This window comes from Corylus avellana, chromosome ca9 (genome assembly GCF_901000735.1).
Source record: "Corylus avellana chromosome ca9, CavTom2PMs-1.0".
NCBI lineage: Eukaryota > Viridiplantae > Streptophyta > Magnoliopsida > Fagales > Betulaceae > Corylus > Corylus avellana.
The window spans coordinates 2,244,874-2,262,940 of record NC_081549.1 but is presented as its reverse complement, the minus strand read 5'-3'; the positions used below and the strand labels follow the sequence as shown (position 1 = coordinate 2,262,940).

Genomic DNA, 18,067 nt, shown 5'->3' with positions numbered 1-18,067 from the left:
ATTCATCATCCTTTAACATTTAAGGGAGTGGTCGGTCACCTATTAGATGAGTTTGAGATAATTGTCTACCATAAAATGCTATGCTTATATAGTAGCCCTACATTGCATTGTCATGTCAACATGTAAAGTGGTTGTATGGCTAGCATTTTTCAAAAGAAAAATGGACAAATAACTTTATACAAATGACAAAACCTAGGATAATGGTTTTTGAATTGAGAAATGCTATATAATATATTATCATTTTACTTTTATTTTATTGGACTGATTTGTTGGTATACATCAACCCTTTATTTATTTTTTCATTGATTTATTTTTTTAACAAAACCTTGTCCAAATGAAATGTGCAGCAAATAAATAGTAATAGGTAGATTCAAGATCCAAGACATGAACAATTTTCTTATTTATTCATAATTTTGATTTTTATACCGAAAATCTTCTTAGTCGTACTCATGAAATATTTAGATTCACTACTAAATTAGACCTTTAAATTATTAATCTTTGCTTTATGGATAATGATAGATATTATTAAATTTTAAATAACCATAGTTAATTACAGATATTAGTTTTTTTTTTATAGATAGATTTTGTATTTCATTCATATTCATAAAGAAATTGTTAAGTTATCCCACATCGGTAGTGCAAGAAGCTGGTGGTCAATTTACAAGTATGAGGGAAAGCCTCACTTCTTGAACTAGCTTTTGGGGTTGAGAGATGCCCAAGATCACCTAACAGAAATAACACTTTACTATTTGATAGCAACTATTTGATAGCAATTTCAGTTAATCCATGTCTAACAAAATTAGCTTCTCCTTTTAAAATGACTAATCAGTTAGCTTTGTAATGTATTTCATACCCCTAAAGTATTTTTCACTATCAGTCGATATTTACTCCAATTGCACTTGTCGGCATTCACAACATTGGCTATTTGGATCACATCATCCTTTAAATAAATCTGTTGTAGCTTCAAATCACAATTGAACTCTACTGCATATAAAGTATGCCAAAGCCTTCGCCATAATATCACAAGTCTGGTTGTACTTTTAGCGGCAATGATCCCACACCATGATTCCAATGTTAATTCGTATATTTGGAGAATTAATTGTCACATTCCAATTCATCTTTTGGGTTTCATGTGGGAGCCTTTTTCATCTATGTTATGTTATTCCTCCTTCATATTATTTGTCCCTAAATGTTAAATGGAGGGGATTTTAAAACTTAATTAAGGGTAGGGGTGTTCAATCGATCCGCCAACCGATAACTGATTATAACCACAAAATGATAACCGATTTATATATATATATATATATATATATATAAAGGTGGTTATCGGTTATAACCGTCTTTCCCTACCCCTAAAACCGCTAACCGCAACCGCCATAGTCGGTTAGTGATTTTTTATAACCAACACTTTTCAATTGTTAAAAAAAAAGAGAGAGAGAATTATAAGGACGTCGAAACTAAGGGTGGGCAGATTAATCGGTTACTGATTACCGGCCGTGTACCGGTTTCAACCGAACCGATATTAACTGTAACCGATATACTGATATCCTTATCCATTAAATTTTTTATACCGGTATGCTTATCAATTCGGTTAAAAATTTCATATCGGTTAACCGTTTAACTGATATAAACTGTTAAGTAGGGATGCCAAAACGACATAGTTATGAGATTATATATATACCTATATAACCTTATCTTAATTTGGGTTTGGGTAGGTTTTATTATTATTATTATTATTTTTTTGTGATGGCATTTGATGAGATTTCTTTGCCTTTGGTGAAAGCATTTTTCATTAACTAGTTTTGTTAGTCTAATTAGCATTCATTATGTTAATTAGTCAATTTGCTTTGGAAAAATGTATTTTATAATATAAAAAAAAAAAAAGTTGTGGTGGATCAATATAAAAAAGCTTCAATTTTTAGCTCAAAAAATAAATATTTGGGTCATAACAAAAAGTATTTGGGCCCTAAAACAACTCATTTTTAATAAGTTATTTTAGCTTAACAAAAAGTATTTGGGCTTTCAAAAGTTAAAAAAACTCATTTTTGGCCAAACAAAATAAATCAATATAAAGCTCACGGTTAAACCAGTTTAATCGAACCGTTTAACCGTGTACTGTTATAACCGATAATTTTGGTTAAAATTTTTATTGGTCCGGTATCGATTAATAAATTGTTTAACCGAAAATTATCGGTTAATAACCTATAAGAACTAAAATCGGACTGTTTTGATCCAGGACTAGTCAAAGCTCTTTTTAAATTCACAATAAAAAATCACTTCGAAAATAAAAAGCAGATATCACTTGAACGTTCTCGAAGAAAACAACGAAATTACCGTCGTGGGAAAAAAATTGCGCGGCATTGGGGGCTCGGACGATTCGGAAAAGATCACTATGGCTTCTCGAATTCTCGCGGCCGCGGGAGAGAAGATCGGAGCCGCAGCAGCGAAGCGCCAAGCCCTGAGCTTGACGGACGCTGCCGCCGCAAGAATACGCAACCTGCTACAGCAGCGCCAGCGGCCCTTCCTCAAACTGGGCGTCAAGGCTCGCGGCTGCAACGGCTTGTCGTACACTCTCAACTACGCAGGTGGATCTCCATGAACTTGCAGTTTAATCTCACATTTGCATTTGGGCTTTTTAGTTTTTCGATGATCTTTAAATTTTAAGGTTTTAGTTCGTTTGGAAGTGCAAATAATTAGGGAAAATGAAAAGGGTGTATTTGATGAAGCTAAGATTTGTGCCCTATGAAGTATCAGATGTTAATTGTTTAGTAACGGAAATATTTGGTTTGTAGAATAATTTGGCTTGGCTTTGATTTTATCACTGGGATCTGAATGAATGTAAGTGCTCTCAACAGTGTTGTTATTATTGTTAGTGTGCTTATTATTGGGTGTGATTATGTTCTATAGTACGGTAAAAGAGCGAAGCTTTGAGGAAATTATGGCCTTGGGTTAACTTGGGAAAAGATCAATTTGCTATGAATCTAAGTTGTCATTTCAACATAATAAAATGTTCGGTTGGTGTAGCAGATTTTGACACCGCGATCCAACGTGCCTACACCACATTGATTTTTGGTTTTAGCTGGCCTCTTGATAAATGAGCATTCAGAGATCTTGATCGTATGGGATTTGGGTTCGGGTTAGTAGTTGATGGTATAAAAGTATGCTTAAGGACTGTGATTAGATTAGTATTCGGGTTTGACGATTTTCAGCAATGAAAGTTCGTTTCGTTCTTTTCTCTGGCTAGTTAGTGCACAAGACCAGCTCTCTGGCGGTGGTTTTGATCTCTATTGCTCTCTTTGTTCTCTAAATATCTCTACTAACAAACAGATCCATGCTGCAAACAAGAAGCACAAGGGTTCTGTGGGAAAGGCTGTTTTCAACTGAATTTTTTAATATCTTTTTCTTTGGTGTTGTACTTTCTTCTTTCAAAAATTCACTGCCTCTTTGAGTAGCCTTATGGGTTATTATATACCGTATTGGCTTAGTTAGGAGGCAAAGATTAATGGACCAATTATTGGTCTTCTTAGGGCTTTTGAGGGGACTCTTGGTTTTCGATTGATAGTCCTCCAAGCAGCCTTAGGACATAATCTATGGCATATATCTTACCTAAGAGCAGCGTATTGTCTCTCCTATAAACTGGAAAGTGGACTAATACAGCCCTTCAGTTCAGACACAGGCAAAAAAGCAAGATGGTGTGTGTTGTATAGCTTCACCATCGGGAACCAGATCAAGGATGAAGAGCAGTTCTCTTCATCATTCCTTTCCTAGATGCCTTTGGATGGTTTTCCTTATCGTTTCTCAGTTTAAGTTTTTTGTTTTGTTGTTTTTTAATACGAGAACCTACAGATACACATAAGAAGAAATCTTAGAAATTATGTGAATTAAGGTCAAACTTGCATCTCGATCTTCCTTGTCAATGGATACAGATGTAAAATCATGCTGTTGGAAGTGTGTTGGTAGGAATCATCTATATCAAACTTCAATTGAAAATATTTTAGCTTGACAAAGATCTTGTTGAAGTTTTGAAGAAAAAGCCACTAGAAAACCATGCACTTTGTGATTTGAGATGAGAATCAGCTGAACCTTGTCTTGATGCTTCAAGTGTATGTGGGAAGTGAACTATAAGATATATAGTATAAAAGAAGTATGTTGCTGAATCTTTTATTCTGAAATCTAGACAGGTTGACTTTCCTATGATTTGGTGTGCTCCTTGTATTGATGTCAACAGTAAAATGATTATACATGTTAATGGGTGAAATAATTTCATGATAAATTTCCTGCCACATGTACGTGTTATTCTTCTATCTAACCAACTTTTTGGATTGTTATGTGCTAGAATATGTTATGAGTTATTGAATTTCCTTCTCTACTCATCCAAAACCAAAAAGAACTGATTTATTATTATTTTTTTTTCTTGAAAGTATTTTATTAAACTGGTTCTTAGTTTCATTTTACTTATCAATATGATAGATGAGAAGGGGAAATTTGATGAATTGGTTGAGGACAAGGGTGTAAAGATACTGATTGATCCCAAGGCCCTCATGCATGTGATTGGGACCAAGATGGATTTTGTAGATGACAAACTCAGGTATACTCATTTTTTCATGTTTTACTTTCTTTTCTTTTTTTTTTGCTTTGGGGGAAGGGGAAAGGGTGGTGTTTATAAACTTATATACTTTGAATATGTGATAGGAATGCCTGGCTATATCCTATATATCATCTTTTTGCCTTCTCTCTGTAATGGAGTGTGCTTGGATCTGAATCGCCATTCCGCATGAAGCAAAATAAGCAATTATTACCTATTCCTAGATTGTGTTTTGCTCAGGATGTGCCATTTGAGTTTGACTCGATCCACTAAAGAGTCTGTGGTGTGACCTTGATAAATATTTGTTCTTTTATCTGTTATGCCACAAGCACTATTGTGAATGAAATATCCATTTTGCTTAATTTTGTGGTAGTTATATGGTTTTTCCTTTCACTGTTACATCACCGAGTTTGCATCAATTTCAAATTGTACTTTATTTTTTTCCTCGTCAGGTCCGAGTTCATATTTGTCAATCCGAACTCTAAAGGGCAGTGTGGCTGCGGTGAATCTTTCATGACAACTTCCAATTCTCCAGCTGCAAAGCAGGGCACTGGTTAACAATCATGTTGAACTTGTGATGGATCAAAAGACACTTAAGGAACCCTTCATTTAATACTTGTATTACTCAAAAGTTTCTCCTGTTGGTGACATCTTGTAGCAGCCACACTCACAGGGCTTCAGTGTATAATACATTCTTCTCTGAAACCGATGCAAATTGGGCTTACACGAACTTTCTGTAATCCTGCCATATGTTTTACTGATGTAAATGTTATAGTGGAAAGAACTGGAACATCTTAAAGCAGCTGCCATGTAAAATCTGTTGAAACTTGAAATGAAGCTAGGTCATCGGTGCTAATTTTGGCTTCAGTATCACGTTCTTCTCAATAACTGAAAAGCCAAAGCTAATGTGGTTTCTCAGAACTTATTCCTGTGTAATGTGTGTATAGCATTATTTCTATTTCACGACTACTCTAGCTTTCTTTTTTTTTTTTTAGAGTAATGTTAGGAATTTTTTTTTTATCCTTTTAAAGTTGATATGGTTTTTAACATCCCCATTAGATTAAAATTCAATAATAATTTATTCAAATTCAACAGTAATTTTAAAAGTTAAATCAATTTTTGGCCCTAGCATTATTCTTCTTGCTGCGAAGCAAATAAAAATTAAAAAAAAAAAAAAGCAAAAACCAAAATAAAAACCTCAGTATTGTAATTGGTCAAAATATTTTATTACAATCTCTTATAAATTTATATTCACACCAGCCCATAAGAAACTTATAATAATTAGCTATGTGGGGTGGGGTGACATAAGCCTTGATTTTGAAGCTTCCTTTTTCTTCCAGAAAAATAGAGAGAGAAGAGAGCCATGAGAGCCGACCAAACTGTTTTTCATCGCACTTATGTAAATACTAAATAGAACTATAGAAGCGACTTACAAAAAAAAAAAAGGAAAAAGGAAATAGAAGCATTATTATTTTATTTTGTTTTTTAAAATTATTCCGTGAATCAAATTCGAAATTCCAATTGTATCCCCTGTTGAGTCTTGACTCGTTGAGTTCTCCTCTGAAGTCCCAAACACGATCACCCTTCTACACGCCTCTCTCTCTCTCTCTCTCTCTCTCTGTGGCACGCGTTTGCGACTTCGGACCACTGGTTTTCGATTTTCAGGGAGATCATGGTCGTCACAGTCTCCTGGTAAGCCGCCCATACTTCTGCTTTGTGTTTATTAGTTCTGTATATAAATTTATTATCTTTTTGATTGTGGAAATTAGATTGATGAAAATGTTATTGAAATCTGATCAAATGTATTATTTCCTAGCAGCAGTCATACCCTGATTTCTGAAGTGTGATTGGATTTCATGGGAACATATTGTTTGTTTCATTGTTTTCGGGTCCATAATCTCTGGGAACTTTCAAAGTTTAAATATTTATGTGATACCCAGAATATGTAAAATGTTCTCGTTTTCTCTACTGGCTTTTGGGACTTATGTCTGCGTGCCAATGATTTTCACTGATCGAATCTCAATTTCTCAGTTGGGTTTTATCGCAAAGATACTTGTAGATATTGATCTGGGTTTTTGCAGAATTTTTGTATGAAGACAATTATGACTTTATGCAACTTTGGCATGTTGAAATTTGGTTCTGATAAATTATGGTCCTTTTGCTTTTCTGTTCTGAGAATATCAGATTGTAGGCTTGGCCTTTCTCCATGTTCACATCTGGAAGCAATAGCTGCTCTCAGTCTTCATTGTGTATGGAGCACCTTCCTGTTGAAGTCATTGGTAACATACTGTCGTGGCTAAGGGCTGCTCGAGATGTGGTGATTGCGTCCACAACTTGTAGAAAATGGAGAGAGGCTTGTAGAAATCACCTCCACACTCTCTCGTTCAATTCCAATGATTGGCCAGTCTTTCATGATCTAACAGCGAGTGATTTGGAGATTATTATAACACAAACGATATTCCAAACCAAAGGGCTGCAGTGTTTATCGATTTTTATAGACGATGTTGATGAGTTCTCGGCTGCCCCTGTGATTGCTTGGCTCATGTATACTAGGGACACTTTGCGTGAACTGCATTATAATGTAAGAACTAGTCCTAATGTTAATATTATAGAGAAAAGCGGCCGACAAAGGCTGGAAGTATTGGCATTGGCTCATAATTCTATAATGGGTGTTGAACCCAGTTATCAGAAATTTCCTTGTCTGAAGTCACTTTTGTTAAGTTATGTCAGCATCTCGGCATTGGATTTGAGCCTTCTGCTCACTGCATGTCCAAAACTTGAGATTTTGGCTCTTGTTAATCCGGATATTGCAATGTCAGATGCACAGGCTACTATGGAGCTGAGCAGTCCCTCATTGAAGGACCTCTATGTTGAAGCAATCAGTTTGGACAAGTTTTTGTTGGAGGCTGACAGCCTTGAGAAGCTGCACTTGAAAGATTGTCCCCTCGAGTGCTTTGAGCTTATTGGCAAGGGGACCTTGAGGGTTCTGAAGATTGATGATGTAAGTGTAGTCCATTTTGATATTGGTGAGAACACAGAAAATCTTGAGGTCGTGGATGTTAGCAACTTCACAATGATGTGGCCGAAGTTTTGCCATATGATCTCTAAATCATCGAAGTTGAGGAGGCTTAGGCTGTGGACTGTTGTGTTTGATGATGAGGATGATGAGGATGAGGTTGTGGATGTGGAGACTCTTTCAGTTTGCTTCCCTCAGTTAAGCCACCTGTCCTTAAGTTATGATCTAAGAGCTGAAGTACTTCTCTATGGCTTGCAGGGGTCATCTCATTTGGCGAATCTTGTTGTATTAGAACTTGGATGGACTGTAATTTCTGATTTCTTCTCAGAGTGGGTAGCAGGACTTTTAGGAAGATGCCCCAAGTTGAAGAAGTTGGTCATTTATGGTGTTGTTTCTGAGGCCAAAACCCATGAAGAGTGCCGCATCCTTGCCAGCTTCACCTCATCCATTGTAAACCTCATGAGAAAATATATCCATGTAGAGGTTCAATTTGAGTATGAGTAGAAGCTAAGATAAACTGCATTGATGGCTGTCCAAGTTTTGGTTGGTTATACTTTCAAAAGTTTTGGTTGGTTATGAGTAGTACCAGAAGAAGGTTTGTGATACTCCATGAAGAAGATTTTTGTCATCTTCAACACTCGTCCATTTCAAGAAATCTGGAACATGCATGCTTCTTTCCACTCCAAATAAATTTTCAATTCTTATCAATTGTAGATTTACGGATTCATTACCAAGAGAGATGAGTTTGTTCATTTTTCATACCATGTTTTCTTTTGTATGTTCCATACTTCCATTTGTTTTTATGTTAATATCCATGTTAAAAGAGATGGGATTGGTCTGCAATTCTTTTTATAAATTTATTCAATTAGATGTCCTGCAAGAATTAATGCTTATAATTAATGTGATCCACATGCATTGAGGATATATAATTTTTTCAATCTGAAAAAAAAAAAAGAAAAAAAAAACGATCCAACTTATTTATTTATCTTCTGGGATGAATAATCCAAACTTATTAACATATAATTCAATGTGTTTGACATTCTGGTTGGACTGGGTTGGTTTCATACGACTATAGCATCAGGGTCTGAGAAAAAATAAACATTGTCACACTTGGTTGTCTGAAAACCTTCAGTATTCCATTAGAGCTCAAAGGTACCTTCAATGGACAATCGATCTTCCGCGGCTTGAATCGGAGAGTCTTGATCTTACCATACTTGATCCTTATCTTGACGGCGAGATTTATATCAATACTTTAAAGCCCACCACTCTTCTCGGAATCAAACTTTGCGAGGTTGCGAGTCCCAAGCGATAGGACTTGTTGCCCTTTAAAAACCGGTCTTAGAACACTCGTATTCTTGTGCCCTTGGTAGAATGGAGTCAAACTCACCGTAGAGAACCACTTTTTCTTGTAATAAGCAATGGCTTCGATGCGGTGGTAGTATATCCCCACCCTCTTGTTGGAGTTTCTGAGGGTGATGTTGAGCTCCAGTTTATAGTTGAGCGTGTTGTTGGCGGCAACGGCGGTGGAATTGAATTGCGTGAGTGAGGCCTTGGTGACGCGAAACTTGACCTCGGTCGGAGTGAATATAAGCCAGAAGACTAAGCTTCCGACACTGATAATGAAACTGGCTATGATGAGGAAGAAGAGGAAGTAGAAGATTAACTTGAAAAGGCAACGGTCACACCTTCTACTCATGGCTTGGAACTCGAGCGAAAGAGGTATTTTTTCTTGGTAGTAAATAGTAATGAGGCTTTAAGGTAGCAATGATGGGTCTTATTTTATAGCCCTTGAAAGCAAGGAAAGTGAAGCCCTCACATCTTCCAGGAAAACGTTGAAAGGAATGCTGTCTAAAGTCAAAAGGTGTTGCCTTAAACTTCCAGGAAATATATTCAGGGAGACTTAAGTCTTATACGGTTGCGATCGAGCAGAGACATGGCAAGCATTTCTTTGTAAGTTCCAAAAAGCCCTTCCCACATGAGATTGAGACCCGTCATCGTATGTGGAACATAAATGGTTGATTGGGAGTACTGTGATGTCTTTCTCTGCTTTACTATATATATTAAATCACCACTTATATATCTTAATAAAATAAAAAATTAAGAACGTTCATGTCTTATTGTTAATTATATTGTTCTTGATCATAATTTAATTGTTAAAAATTAATAAAAAATTAATTAAAAAAAATTAACAATTGATAAATAATTAATTAAATTTTTTTATAATTACCTGTTCAACACAAAAAACAAGAACATTTTTCAAGGATAAAAGAAGTTATTTGACAATATCCCGCATGCATGCAGGCTAATCAAGGATGAGTAATGCTAAATGCCCATTTTTTAACAATATCCCGCATGCATGCAGGCTAATCAAGGATGAGTAATGCTAAATGCCCATTTTTGTGTCACTCTTGTGTTCTTCTAAGGATGATTATGTGTCTCTTAAAATCACCATTAGCCTTGTGATTGATCACTATTAAATTTTGATCAAATGGTAATTTTAAATGCTATCTCGTTTTTTGAGGAATACAAAACGGACTTATAGAATTACTCAATCAAGGGATATATACTTGTAGAGCAAAGATGGCAGAGGAAATCTATGTTTATAGATGTGTATATATATATATATATACCATCCATCCTGGGAGGCTTCGACAGAGAAAAAAACAAGAGCAAAGATGTACAAATTACAAGGCAGCAAGAACTATAAGAGCATACACTGGTCTGCCAGCTTCAAAAAGACAGTAAGAATTAATACAAACGTGTAACGACTTCAGCATGCAGTACTAGGTGTAGCAGCTGGCTTTTATACATTAATCATATATCTAGTGATTAATATATAGTCTCAATTTTAAGCTAATTAATCCTATGTCATGATATCCAAACCCCACCATGAAAATATGATCGAATTTCTTCTCATCATCACCCTCATCATCTGTTAGCCTTTCCTACGTACGCTGGTCTGACCTTTGTTGTTTTCATTATTCCTCTGTCATGGCTTCCACTTTTACTCCCTCCTTGCACTGCAAAAAGGGTAATTCTTTAAGCATGTGAATATTTATGTTAATGGAGATTGGAGAAGATAAGAAAGTAATAATCCAATTAATTACCATCTTTTTTACTTCACAATGGGCAACTTAGATTCCTTCTCAAAAGCCTCAGTCTCTCTTTTGCCTTTTGAGCCTTGGTTTGGGCTTTCGTTTTCGTTTCCTCAAAGTACTGCCAGAGAGAAGGATTTTACAATCCATGTAACAAACACAAGGGTTTTTGTAGGAACATGACAAGAACAAGAGAGATGGAAGCAATTTGAAAGAAATTTGCATCAATTGCAGAAACAACATTAATGAACAAAACACAATTCTTTTGTAACAGAACATACTATATATATACAGTTACCTGTTGCTTTCTTTTCCTCTCAATCTCTTCCTGCTTGAGTTGAAGAGAAACAAAAGCAAGACTTGTATTAATTCATATATATAAATGACAACCTTTTAACCAATCAAATGTCAGTATGTGTATGTAATAATTAATTACCAGAGAGTGTTTAAGGTTGGCATTCTCTTCTCTTAATTGGTTCAATTCCGCTTCTAGTTCAACTGTGTACGCCTGTAAGAGTAGATATATGAAAAATTGTATGGAAATTTTGATTTTGATTCTGTGACTGTGAAAGAAGTAAATATATAATTAATTAATTAAATAATTAATTACCTGTTTCCTGGCTCTAGACCTGGCCGCCGACTCTCTATTCTTGATCATCCTTCTCTGTCTCCTCTCCACCACCTTTTCCACCGGACCATCTATGATCCTCTTCCTTCCCCTTAGCCCTCCCATGTCCAACTCAAACTGACTTGCTGAGTTGTCAATCTGAGTACTTGTGCACATCCCATCAGAAGACACTGGACTCACCGGCGCCACCACTCCCATTGCCGGCGCCGCCGCGCCATATCCCCCGCCCCCATTCATTACCCTCCCACCAAAACAAACCGCCAACGGCGGCGGTGGTTGCGGCTGCGGCTGCGGCGGGTACCCACCTCCACCTGTACTCCTCTTGCTGTTTCCTGCATACCCTGATGACTCTGCAGCACCGCTCAATCCTATCATAGGCCTGTTGACAAAAGTGGGACGCACAGCCGGGTTGGTTTTCTGGTACACGCCGAACTGTTGCTGCTGGGTTTGGGTTTGGGTTTGAGAAGCTGGCAACATTGATGATTGTTCCCTCACTACCCCTGCCCTTATCAGAAAATCCTCCAAAGTCATCTCTCCAAAAGTCGGCTGGCGAGGGGCAGACTCGGAATTGTGAACATCATCGCCATTATTGTTATCGCTATTACTATTGTTCTGATCTCCGTGGATTTCAGACCAAACTTCTTCTACCGTTTTCCTACACAGCGGTGCGGGAAGCGTGAGGGAGCCTTGTCGTGGCAAGCTCGGCTGCTTCGCTAAAACGACATGGCTGCTGATATTGTTAGCGGTAGTAGCGTTGTTGGTGGTTGTGGCGGCGGCGGCGGCGGTGGTGTTGGTGGTGGTGGCTTGGTTCTCTTCCGCCGTCCAGATGCTGGTGAGGAACTCGTCCATGTTCATGGAGCCGAAGTTCTTGCCGCTCTCGCAGAGGGTGTGCTGGAACTCATCGAGAGTGAGGGAGTAGATGGAGGATTGTCTTCCAAGAGACGAGAAGGGGTTAACGTTGTTCTTGTGTTGTTGGTCGGGGTCGCCTTCGGTGGCCACCATGTTTGTGATGCAGAGGAGATCGGCGGCGATGAAATGTGAGAGATTGCAGCTGCTTTGGGAGTGCAAGGCAGCAGGAAGGTGTTGTTAGCATTCAGAGTTTATGCCACTGGTCAGCGGTACAAAGAACGAGACACTTTTTCCGGCATATACGAGAAGGGAATGACGTAACTTCAGCTGATTTTACTTTGGAGTTTGGAGCACTAATTGCAGTGCTTCTCACAGGTTACGTCAATTAACGTTACAAAAATCATATTCTTTTTATATATTATTTTCATAAAGAAAAATGCTAGACATTTTTTTTTTTTAGAACTTTTGGCTCTACTCACATGTTTTGTAAAGAAGTATAGTAAAAATGGTAGTAATTCAAGCATTTTTCTTTTATTTTTTTTCATTTTTTTCAGTCAAGCAATAGTAGATGATCATAGTATACACAAGTGACAATGAGTCTTGATCATGTTGTCATATAAAAAGTCGATAGATACATATAAATGAGGTAAAACTATCATCTGAATTAAATTGTTTCTTTTAAATGATTCTTTATATATATATATAGGTAGATGCTTGTAAAAGGGTGCCTTTACTTATAAGCATCAACCAGACTCCACCAAACAAATATGTATAAGAAGTAAACCTTTATTTATCAGACAGTTCCATTTGACAATGACACAATACTTTTAAGAATTCAGGAAATTAAATCTAATAATTTTAACTTTGATGGGGTATGGGGTTTGATCCTTTAATTTTCATGACCATCAAAGAAATCCAACAACCAACTTTATTCGTTATTTAGATCGTTAACAGCAAATATGAAAGAACCTTTTACTAGGTTATCTATCTGAAACATACTCGAGCCAGTGGGCTTCATAAAATTCCTCTTATAATATTTGACTAATTAATGGACACAACTTTACCAAATTAAATTGAGAGAGATAATTAAAGGCACAATAAAAAAAAAAATATAATGGCCATGAAAAAGGGATAAAAATTTAAGACGGCAACGACTTGCATGTGTTGTGTGTAAGTTTGTGCATGATTCAACAAGAAAAATGACACGTTTCGTGCATGCAATGAACACACAATTTCCAACCAATCAGCAAGCGACAGATACAAATGTCTTGCTAGACAATTAGTAACAGTCAGACACGTGGAACATTTTAGGATGATTCAGAAAAATGTTCGTATTACTTTTTCTTTTTCTCTTTATTTTTTATTTTTTTCACCAAGTGTAAGGTGATAATTTGTGTTTGCTTGAGGCGATAATATAACCCATTTAAATAAGTGGATGGATGACCCGAAATAAGCTGTGTTGCAACCCGCATAACCCATTTAGTTAAAAAAAAAAAAAAAAAAATCAATTATTGAAGATATTGATACAATAATTTATAATTATTAAGCATGAAAGTGAATGACACCGCCGAAGTCATATATATCTTTAGAATTAGAGATAAACAAATTAACCATCATTTATGCACAAAAGAACTGCATGTTCATACAAACATTTGATTTTAAACTTTCAACTAGTGATCAACTGTAAGTAAAACTAATTAAGCAAATGAGAGATCTGAAGTTTGTGTCTCTCAAACCACAATCACAGTTCGAATTCATATATATTTGAAGTGATCATCTTGTGAGAATATATATATATATATATATATAATATATGGTGAGAGATATTGGTAAGAAAGAGGGAAAAGAGCTTTACGGAGGAGGAGGAGGATCCGAACCTAGAGGATGGCCGGAGGTGCGAGCATGCGGCTGCAAGGTGGCGACCGTGGGAACGACGTGGGCTTCAGCTCACCACCGTTCACGACGCGCGAGGGTCAAGCTACAGAAAATATATATATGAGAGAGAGAGAGAGGAAAAGAAAGAGCAATTCAAGAGTTTGAGAAAGACTTTTAACAAAAGCTATAATACCCCAACACCACCTTCTTTCTTTTTTTTTTTTTTTTTTTTTTTGTTCTTTCGAAAATTGAGAAAAAAATTTAAACCTAGCTAGCTAGCTACCTAATCTCTTGGTGTCACAATTAAACCTACTTATTTAAGCTACACTTGTTCACTGGGTAGGAACGCATGCCGGTGTTCTTGGGTACCGATCCGGCTTACATGCTGTTATTTTAATAACAATATGTATGTTGTAGTTGAATTAACGGTCAAGATTGAATTTTAAAGTTGATTTACTTTTAGAAGCATTTAATAGGAGAGAGAAAATAAAAAGAGATTTTGAAAAATTCAATCTTGACCGTTGATTAAACTACAGCATACATGCTGTTATTTTAATAACAGTATGTAAGCCAAATCCCTTGGATACATGGTGCTACTGCATTGGAACCTTCTTGAAAATTGTATCGAATGGAATTCCCATGTTGGGAATTCATTCCAAAACTTATCGGAAAATGATATTTTGTATTTTCTTGTCATTTTTTTTTCTCTGACATGGCATTGTTAATCTAAAGATTCTGTAGATTAACAATGCCATGTCGTCATAGAAGAATGAGAAGGACTAGAGAATACTAAATAATATCTCCCAAACTTATTACCATGTGTTGAGAGTATTTACTTTGTTTTCATTGGAATTTTGGAACAGCTTGGCCATCATATATATTCGATAAAGTTTCCTCGAATTGATATATATATATATATTAATTCAGCTTATTAAACTAATATATATATTTTTTAAACACATGAAATTTTTACGTGCATTTTTAATAATATTTACCGATTATAAAAACACATGTATAAAATTACACGCTCTATAAACAAATATCAATTTAATAAACCGAATTAAAAAAATTTCTTCCAATTCAATTTTATTCGTTCCGTTATTATATATCCTTCTTCTACTTGTGAAAACGATGGGAATAAACAAAAGGTTCAGAGCTAATAAGACCAGACAAATCCACGTGCCCTTTGAGAGAGAGATACGTCTTCGCTTGCCAATACAACCTCATTAATTTCCCGAATAAGAATATTGTTTGGTCGGTCGAAAAGCAAAAGAACAGAGAGAATCTTTCCTCTTTTAGTGTGGAACTTTAGTGCTTAAAACTACCATTATAAAACATCCAGCACAGAACATCGACAACATCAACGAAAAATCAAACACCATTCAAAGTAAATTGCATAAACACTCAACCACCCAGGAAAGAGTTGATGAAGAAGCTAATGAGAGACCTTAATTAACTTCAGCTCTAATGCTCACAATTACATCTTCCCCTTGTGGAAAGCACTCTCAGAGAATAGTAAAATAGATTTGTTAAGTGTAAAAGAAATTGCGAATGATTCTACAAGTAAAATAAACAATATACGTGGGTTTACAAGATTTTCACTGCTTGTTTTATTTTATTGGGGCTTATTACAACAATTCATGAAGTAAGATTTATGAAGATATCTGCAGGAAATTGTGAGACCACCCATTGGATGATCAAATCCAAATTCTTCCGCTGCCTTGCTTAGCAATTGTTGCGTGAGGAAACCATTGCCCTTCTCTTTGTTTGTTGCCCATGCCAAGCAAGTATTTGGTTTAATATTTGAAAAGAAGTTTATTCGGTGAATGACCTCCCACTATAGAGGCAAATTTTTTCTCTTCATTGTGGTTAGAATTATAGTGACTGCTACAATGTATGCTCTATGGCCTGAGATAAATGCTAAAGATTGTTTCAGAAGAGAAACATGGCAGTGATGGATGTGCAACCCTTTGTCTCTTCTCAACAAGGGTGGGGGATGGACATTTCTATAAAAATGAACCTTAGATATACGTTATACAAAATCTTTAAAACTTCCAACTAATCTTCAAGAGATTCAGCTAGTTGATTCTTCTTCTTTTTTCTGGAGAAAGGCATCAAGAGTCCACAATCCTAGCTAGCAATTTCTACAATTATAGTCCAATTCCATACGAATTGCAGCAAGAAGAAAATTTAATTAAAAAAAAAGAAAAAAAAAAGCGTTCTATCAGAAATAAGAAGATCCTATACAGTAATATTTGTTTTGATCGAACATGACTACAAGGATGCAAGAAATCAAATCAACATGCTAATCTCCTCATGATTTTGCTTAGAAGAATCCGAATACCTTTAGAAAGTTCACCAGGGATGCCCAATATCATCAGAACTATCCACTGTCCCAGTTATTGACATGGAAGTTCTAGCAAACAGAAGTGAGAAGACCCGCCACACTATTTTACAAAACTTTTGTTGCAGAGATCCAAAATGTTGCTTTCTCTGCAGAAAACATCTTTTTTATGCAGCATTTAGAGGTGGGGATGAATCAGCCAAGGACTGGATTAGATACTTCACATCAAATTCAACAGTTTCTAGATGCTTGCTATGTTTGTGAACTTGTATTCAGTAACAAGTCTTCAATGACTTCAGATTGGTGAATAAAGAGCCTACTCGCGACTTAGATAATGCAATCCATTCAACAAATGCTTGTAAGTCTTCTCACCCATCGAGCAATCCCTCTTCCGCAATTCATCGAGCAGTTCGAAGGCTTCGTTGCCCCTCCCATCCCGACACATTCCCTCCAACAATGTTTTGTATGTCAACAAATCAGGAGACATAGAATTCCCCAACATATCGAACACAACATCAGTCGCTTCCTCATACCTCCGTTCCAACGAAACACTGCAAATCACAGTCATGTAAATAGTACTACTCGGAACCAAACTCTTCCCTCTCATTTCCTTATAAAACCCAAGACCCTTACCCACCCTCCCCTTCTCACACAAACCCTTCGCAATATACCCATAGCTATACGCATTTGGCTCACATCCATACAACCCCATTTCGCGAAAAACCCGAATCGCCTCATCAACTTCAAGACACTTCGCATACGCTTTGATAATCATGTTCAACACGAACGTGTCCGGTATCACACCCACCGCCTTCATTTGCTTTGCCAATGACCGGACCGAATGTAAATACATATAACACACATTCAACTTATTGAACTTTCTGAGCAACGAATTCAACAACATCGTATAAGTCTCGAGCGTGGGCTTACAGTTCTCTGAGTTAAACATTTTCTTGTACACATCGAAGGCGCGATTAAACAGAGATCCTCGACCGCAACAGAATTTGATAATGGAATTGTAAAGAGGGACGCTGATGTCACAGGCGCCGGCGAGTACCTCCTCGACAATGGTCTCGGCGTTGCGGTAGCGCCTGCCGGTAATGAGAATCTTAATGACGGTTAGGTAGGTGACGTGGTTGTGCTTGTAGCCGCGTTGCAGTGCGGTCCATCGGAAGAGGTCGAGGGCGAGGTCCGGGTCGGATTGGGACCACAGGGCGTATTCCACGTCGGAGGGGGTGAACCCGGGCTTGAGCTTCTGGACCCATGTCTCGAATTGGTTTTCCAAAGGGGTTTTAGTTCTGGGATTGGGGTTTTGTGATGGAAGGGTTGGGGTTGGTGGGGTTTGTGTGAGGGAGGAGGAGAGGAAACGGCAGAAGAGAGAGAGGAGGGTGGGTTTAGGGCTGAGGTGGAGAGAGGAGAGAGGCGGGAATGGAGGAGAAAGGAGATTGCGGTTGCGGAGAGTGGAGGTACTCAGTAGGCGATGCAAGAGTGGAGGCATTGTCACAATGACAGCAACAGAGACCGGGAGAGAGGCTTATTGAAATTAACATATTACGCTCCTTCAAATTGATGCCACGTGTGATATCCTATCAAATGTGGGCCGTCGATCGTGCCTAATCGGAGAACATTCTTAAAAGAGTTTGGCTATGTATTGCAGCATAGCACAGCTCTTTAG

General features: G+C 37.1%; 4 protein-coding genes, 1 non-coding gene and 1 pseudogene across 9 annotated transcripts; 3 read left to right on the top strand and 3 right to left on the bottom strand.

The window, feature by feature from the left end:
• Nucleotides 1-2,302: 2,302 nt before the first annotated feature.
• On the top strand, nt 2,303-5,543 carry LOC132191906 (iron-sulfur assembly protein IscA-like 1, mitochondrial). Of its 2 annotated transcripts, XR_009441312.1 has the most exons (4): nt 2,303-2,585; nt 4,471-4,588; nt 5,038-5,395; nt 5,428-5,543. XR_009441312.1 is itself a non-coding variant. In XM_059607035.1 (3 exons), exons 1-3 carry the CDS (start codon nt 2,393-2,395, stop codon nt 5,141-5,143), a joined length of 417 nt encoding a protein of 138 aa, XP_059463018.1. In that variant the 5' UTR covers nt 2,303-2,392; the 3' UTR covers nt 5,144-5,543. The 2 variants fall into 2 exon arrangements, 1 of the variants encoding a protein (XP_059463018.1); XM_059607035.1 differs by having other exon boundaries at nt 5,038-5,543.
• Nucleotides 3,475-3,587, top strand: LOC132162691 (small nucleolar RNA U19). Its single transcript, XR_009438268.1, has one exon. It is a non-coding gene; the product is annotated as a small nucleolar RNA U19 (small nucleolar RNA).
• Nucleotides 5,544-6,134: 591 nt separating the features above from the next.
• On the top strand, nt 6,135-8,426 carry LOC132192130 (F-box/LRR-repeat protein At1g67190). The gene is made up of 2 exons (XM_059607366.1): nt 6,135-6,277; nt 6,770-8,426. The coding sequence occupies exon 2, from the start codon at nt 6,792-6,794 to the stop codon at nt 8,103-8,105; it is 1,314 nt and encodes a 437-aa protein (XP_059463349.1). The 5' UTR covers nt 6,135-6,277; nt 6,770-6,791; the 3' UTR covers nt 8,106-8,426.
• Nucleotides 8,427-8,662: 236 nt separating this feature from the next.
• On the bottom strand, nt 8,663-9,297 carry LOC132191684 (NDR1/HIN1-like protein 10; annotated as a pseudogene).
• Nucleotides 9,298-10,189: 892 nt separating this feature from the next.
• On the bottom strand, nt 10,190-14,192 carry LOC132192255 (protein ABSCISIC ACID-INSENSITIVE 5). 4 transcript variants are annotated; one of them, XM_059607534.1, is made up of 6 exons: nt 14,029-14,192; nt 11,307-12,378; nt 11,133-11,204; nt 10,995-11,024; nt 10,709-10,817; nt 10,190-10,621 (listed from the first exon to the last, which is right to left on the bottom strand). In XM_059607534.1, the coding sequence occupies exons 2-5, from the start codon at nt 12,324-12,326 to the stop codon at nt 10,722-10,724; spliced, it is 1,218 nt and encodes a 405-aa protein (XP_059463517.1). In that variant the 5' UTR covers nt 12,327-12,378; nt 14,029-14,192; the 3' UTR covers nt 10,190-10,621; nt 10,709-10,721. The 4 variants fall into 4 exon arrangements, with proteins under 4 accessions (XP_059463517.1, XP_059463515.1, XP_059463516.1 ...); XM_059607532.1 differs by having other exon boundaries at nt 11,307-12,375; XM_059607533.1 differs by having other exon boundaries at nt 14,051-14,192.
• Nucleotides 14,193-15,524: 1,332 nt separating this feature from the next.
• Nucleotides 15,525-17,906, bottom strand: LOC132192280 (pentatricopeptide repeat-containing protein At3g25210, mitochondrial). The gene has a single exon (XM_059607560.1). It carries the CDS (start codon nt 17,888-17,890, stop codon nt 16,709-16,711), a length of 1,182 nt encoding a protein of 393 aa, XP_059463543.1. The 5' UTR covers nt 17,891-17,906; the 3' UTR covers nt 15,525-16,708.
• Nucleotides 17,907-18,067: the final 161 nt, after the last annotated feature.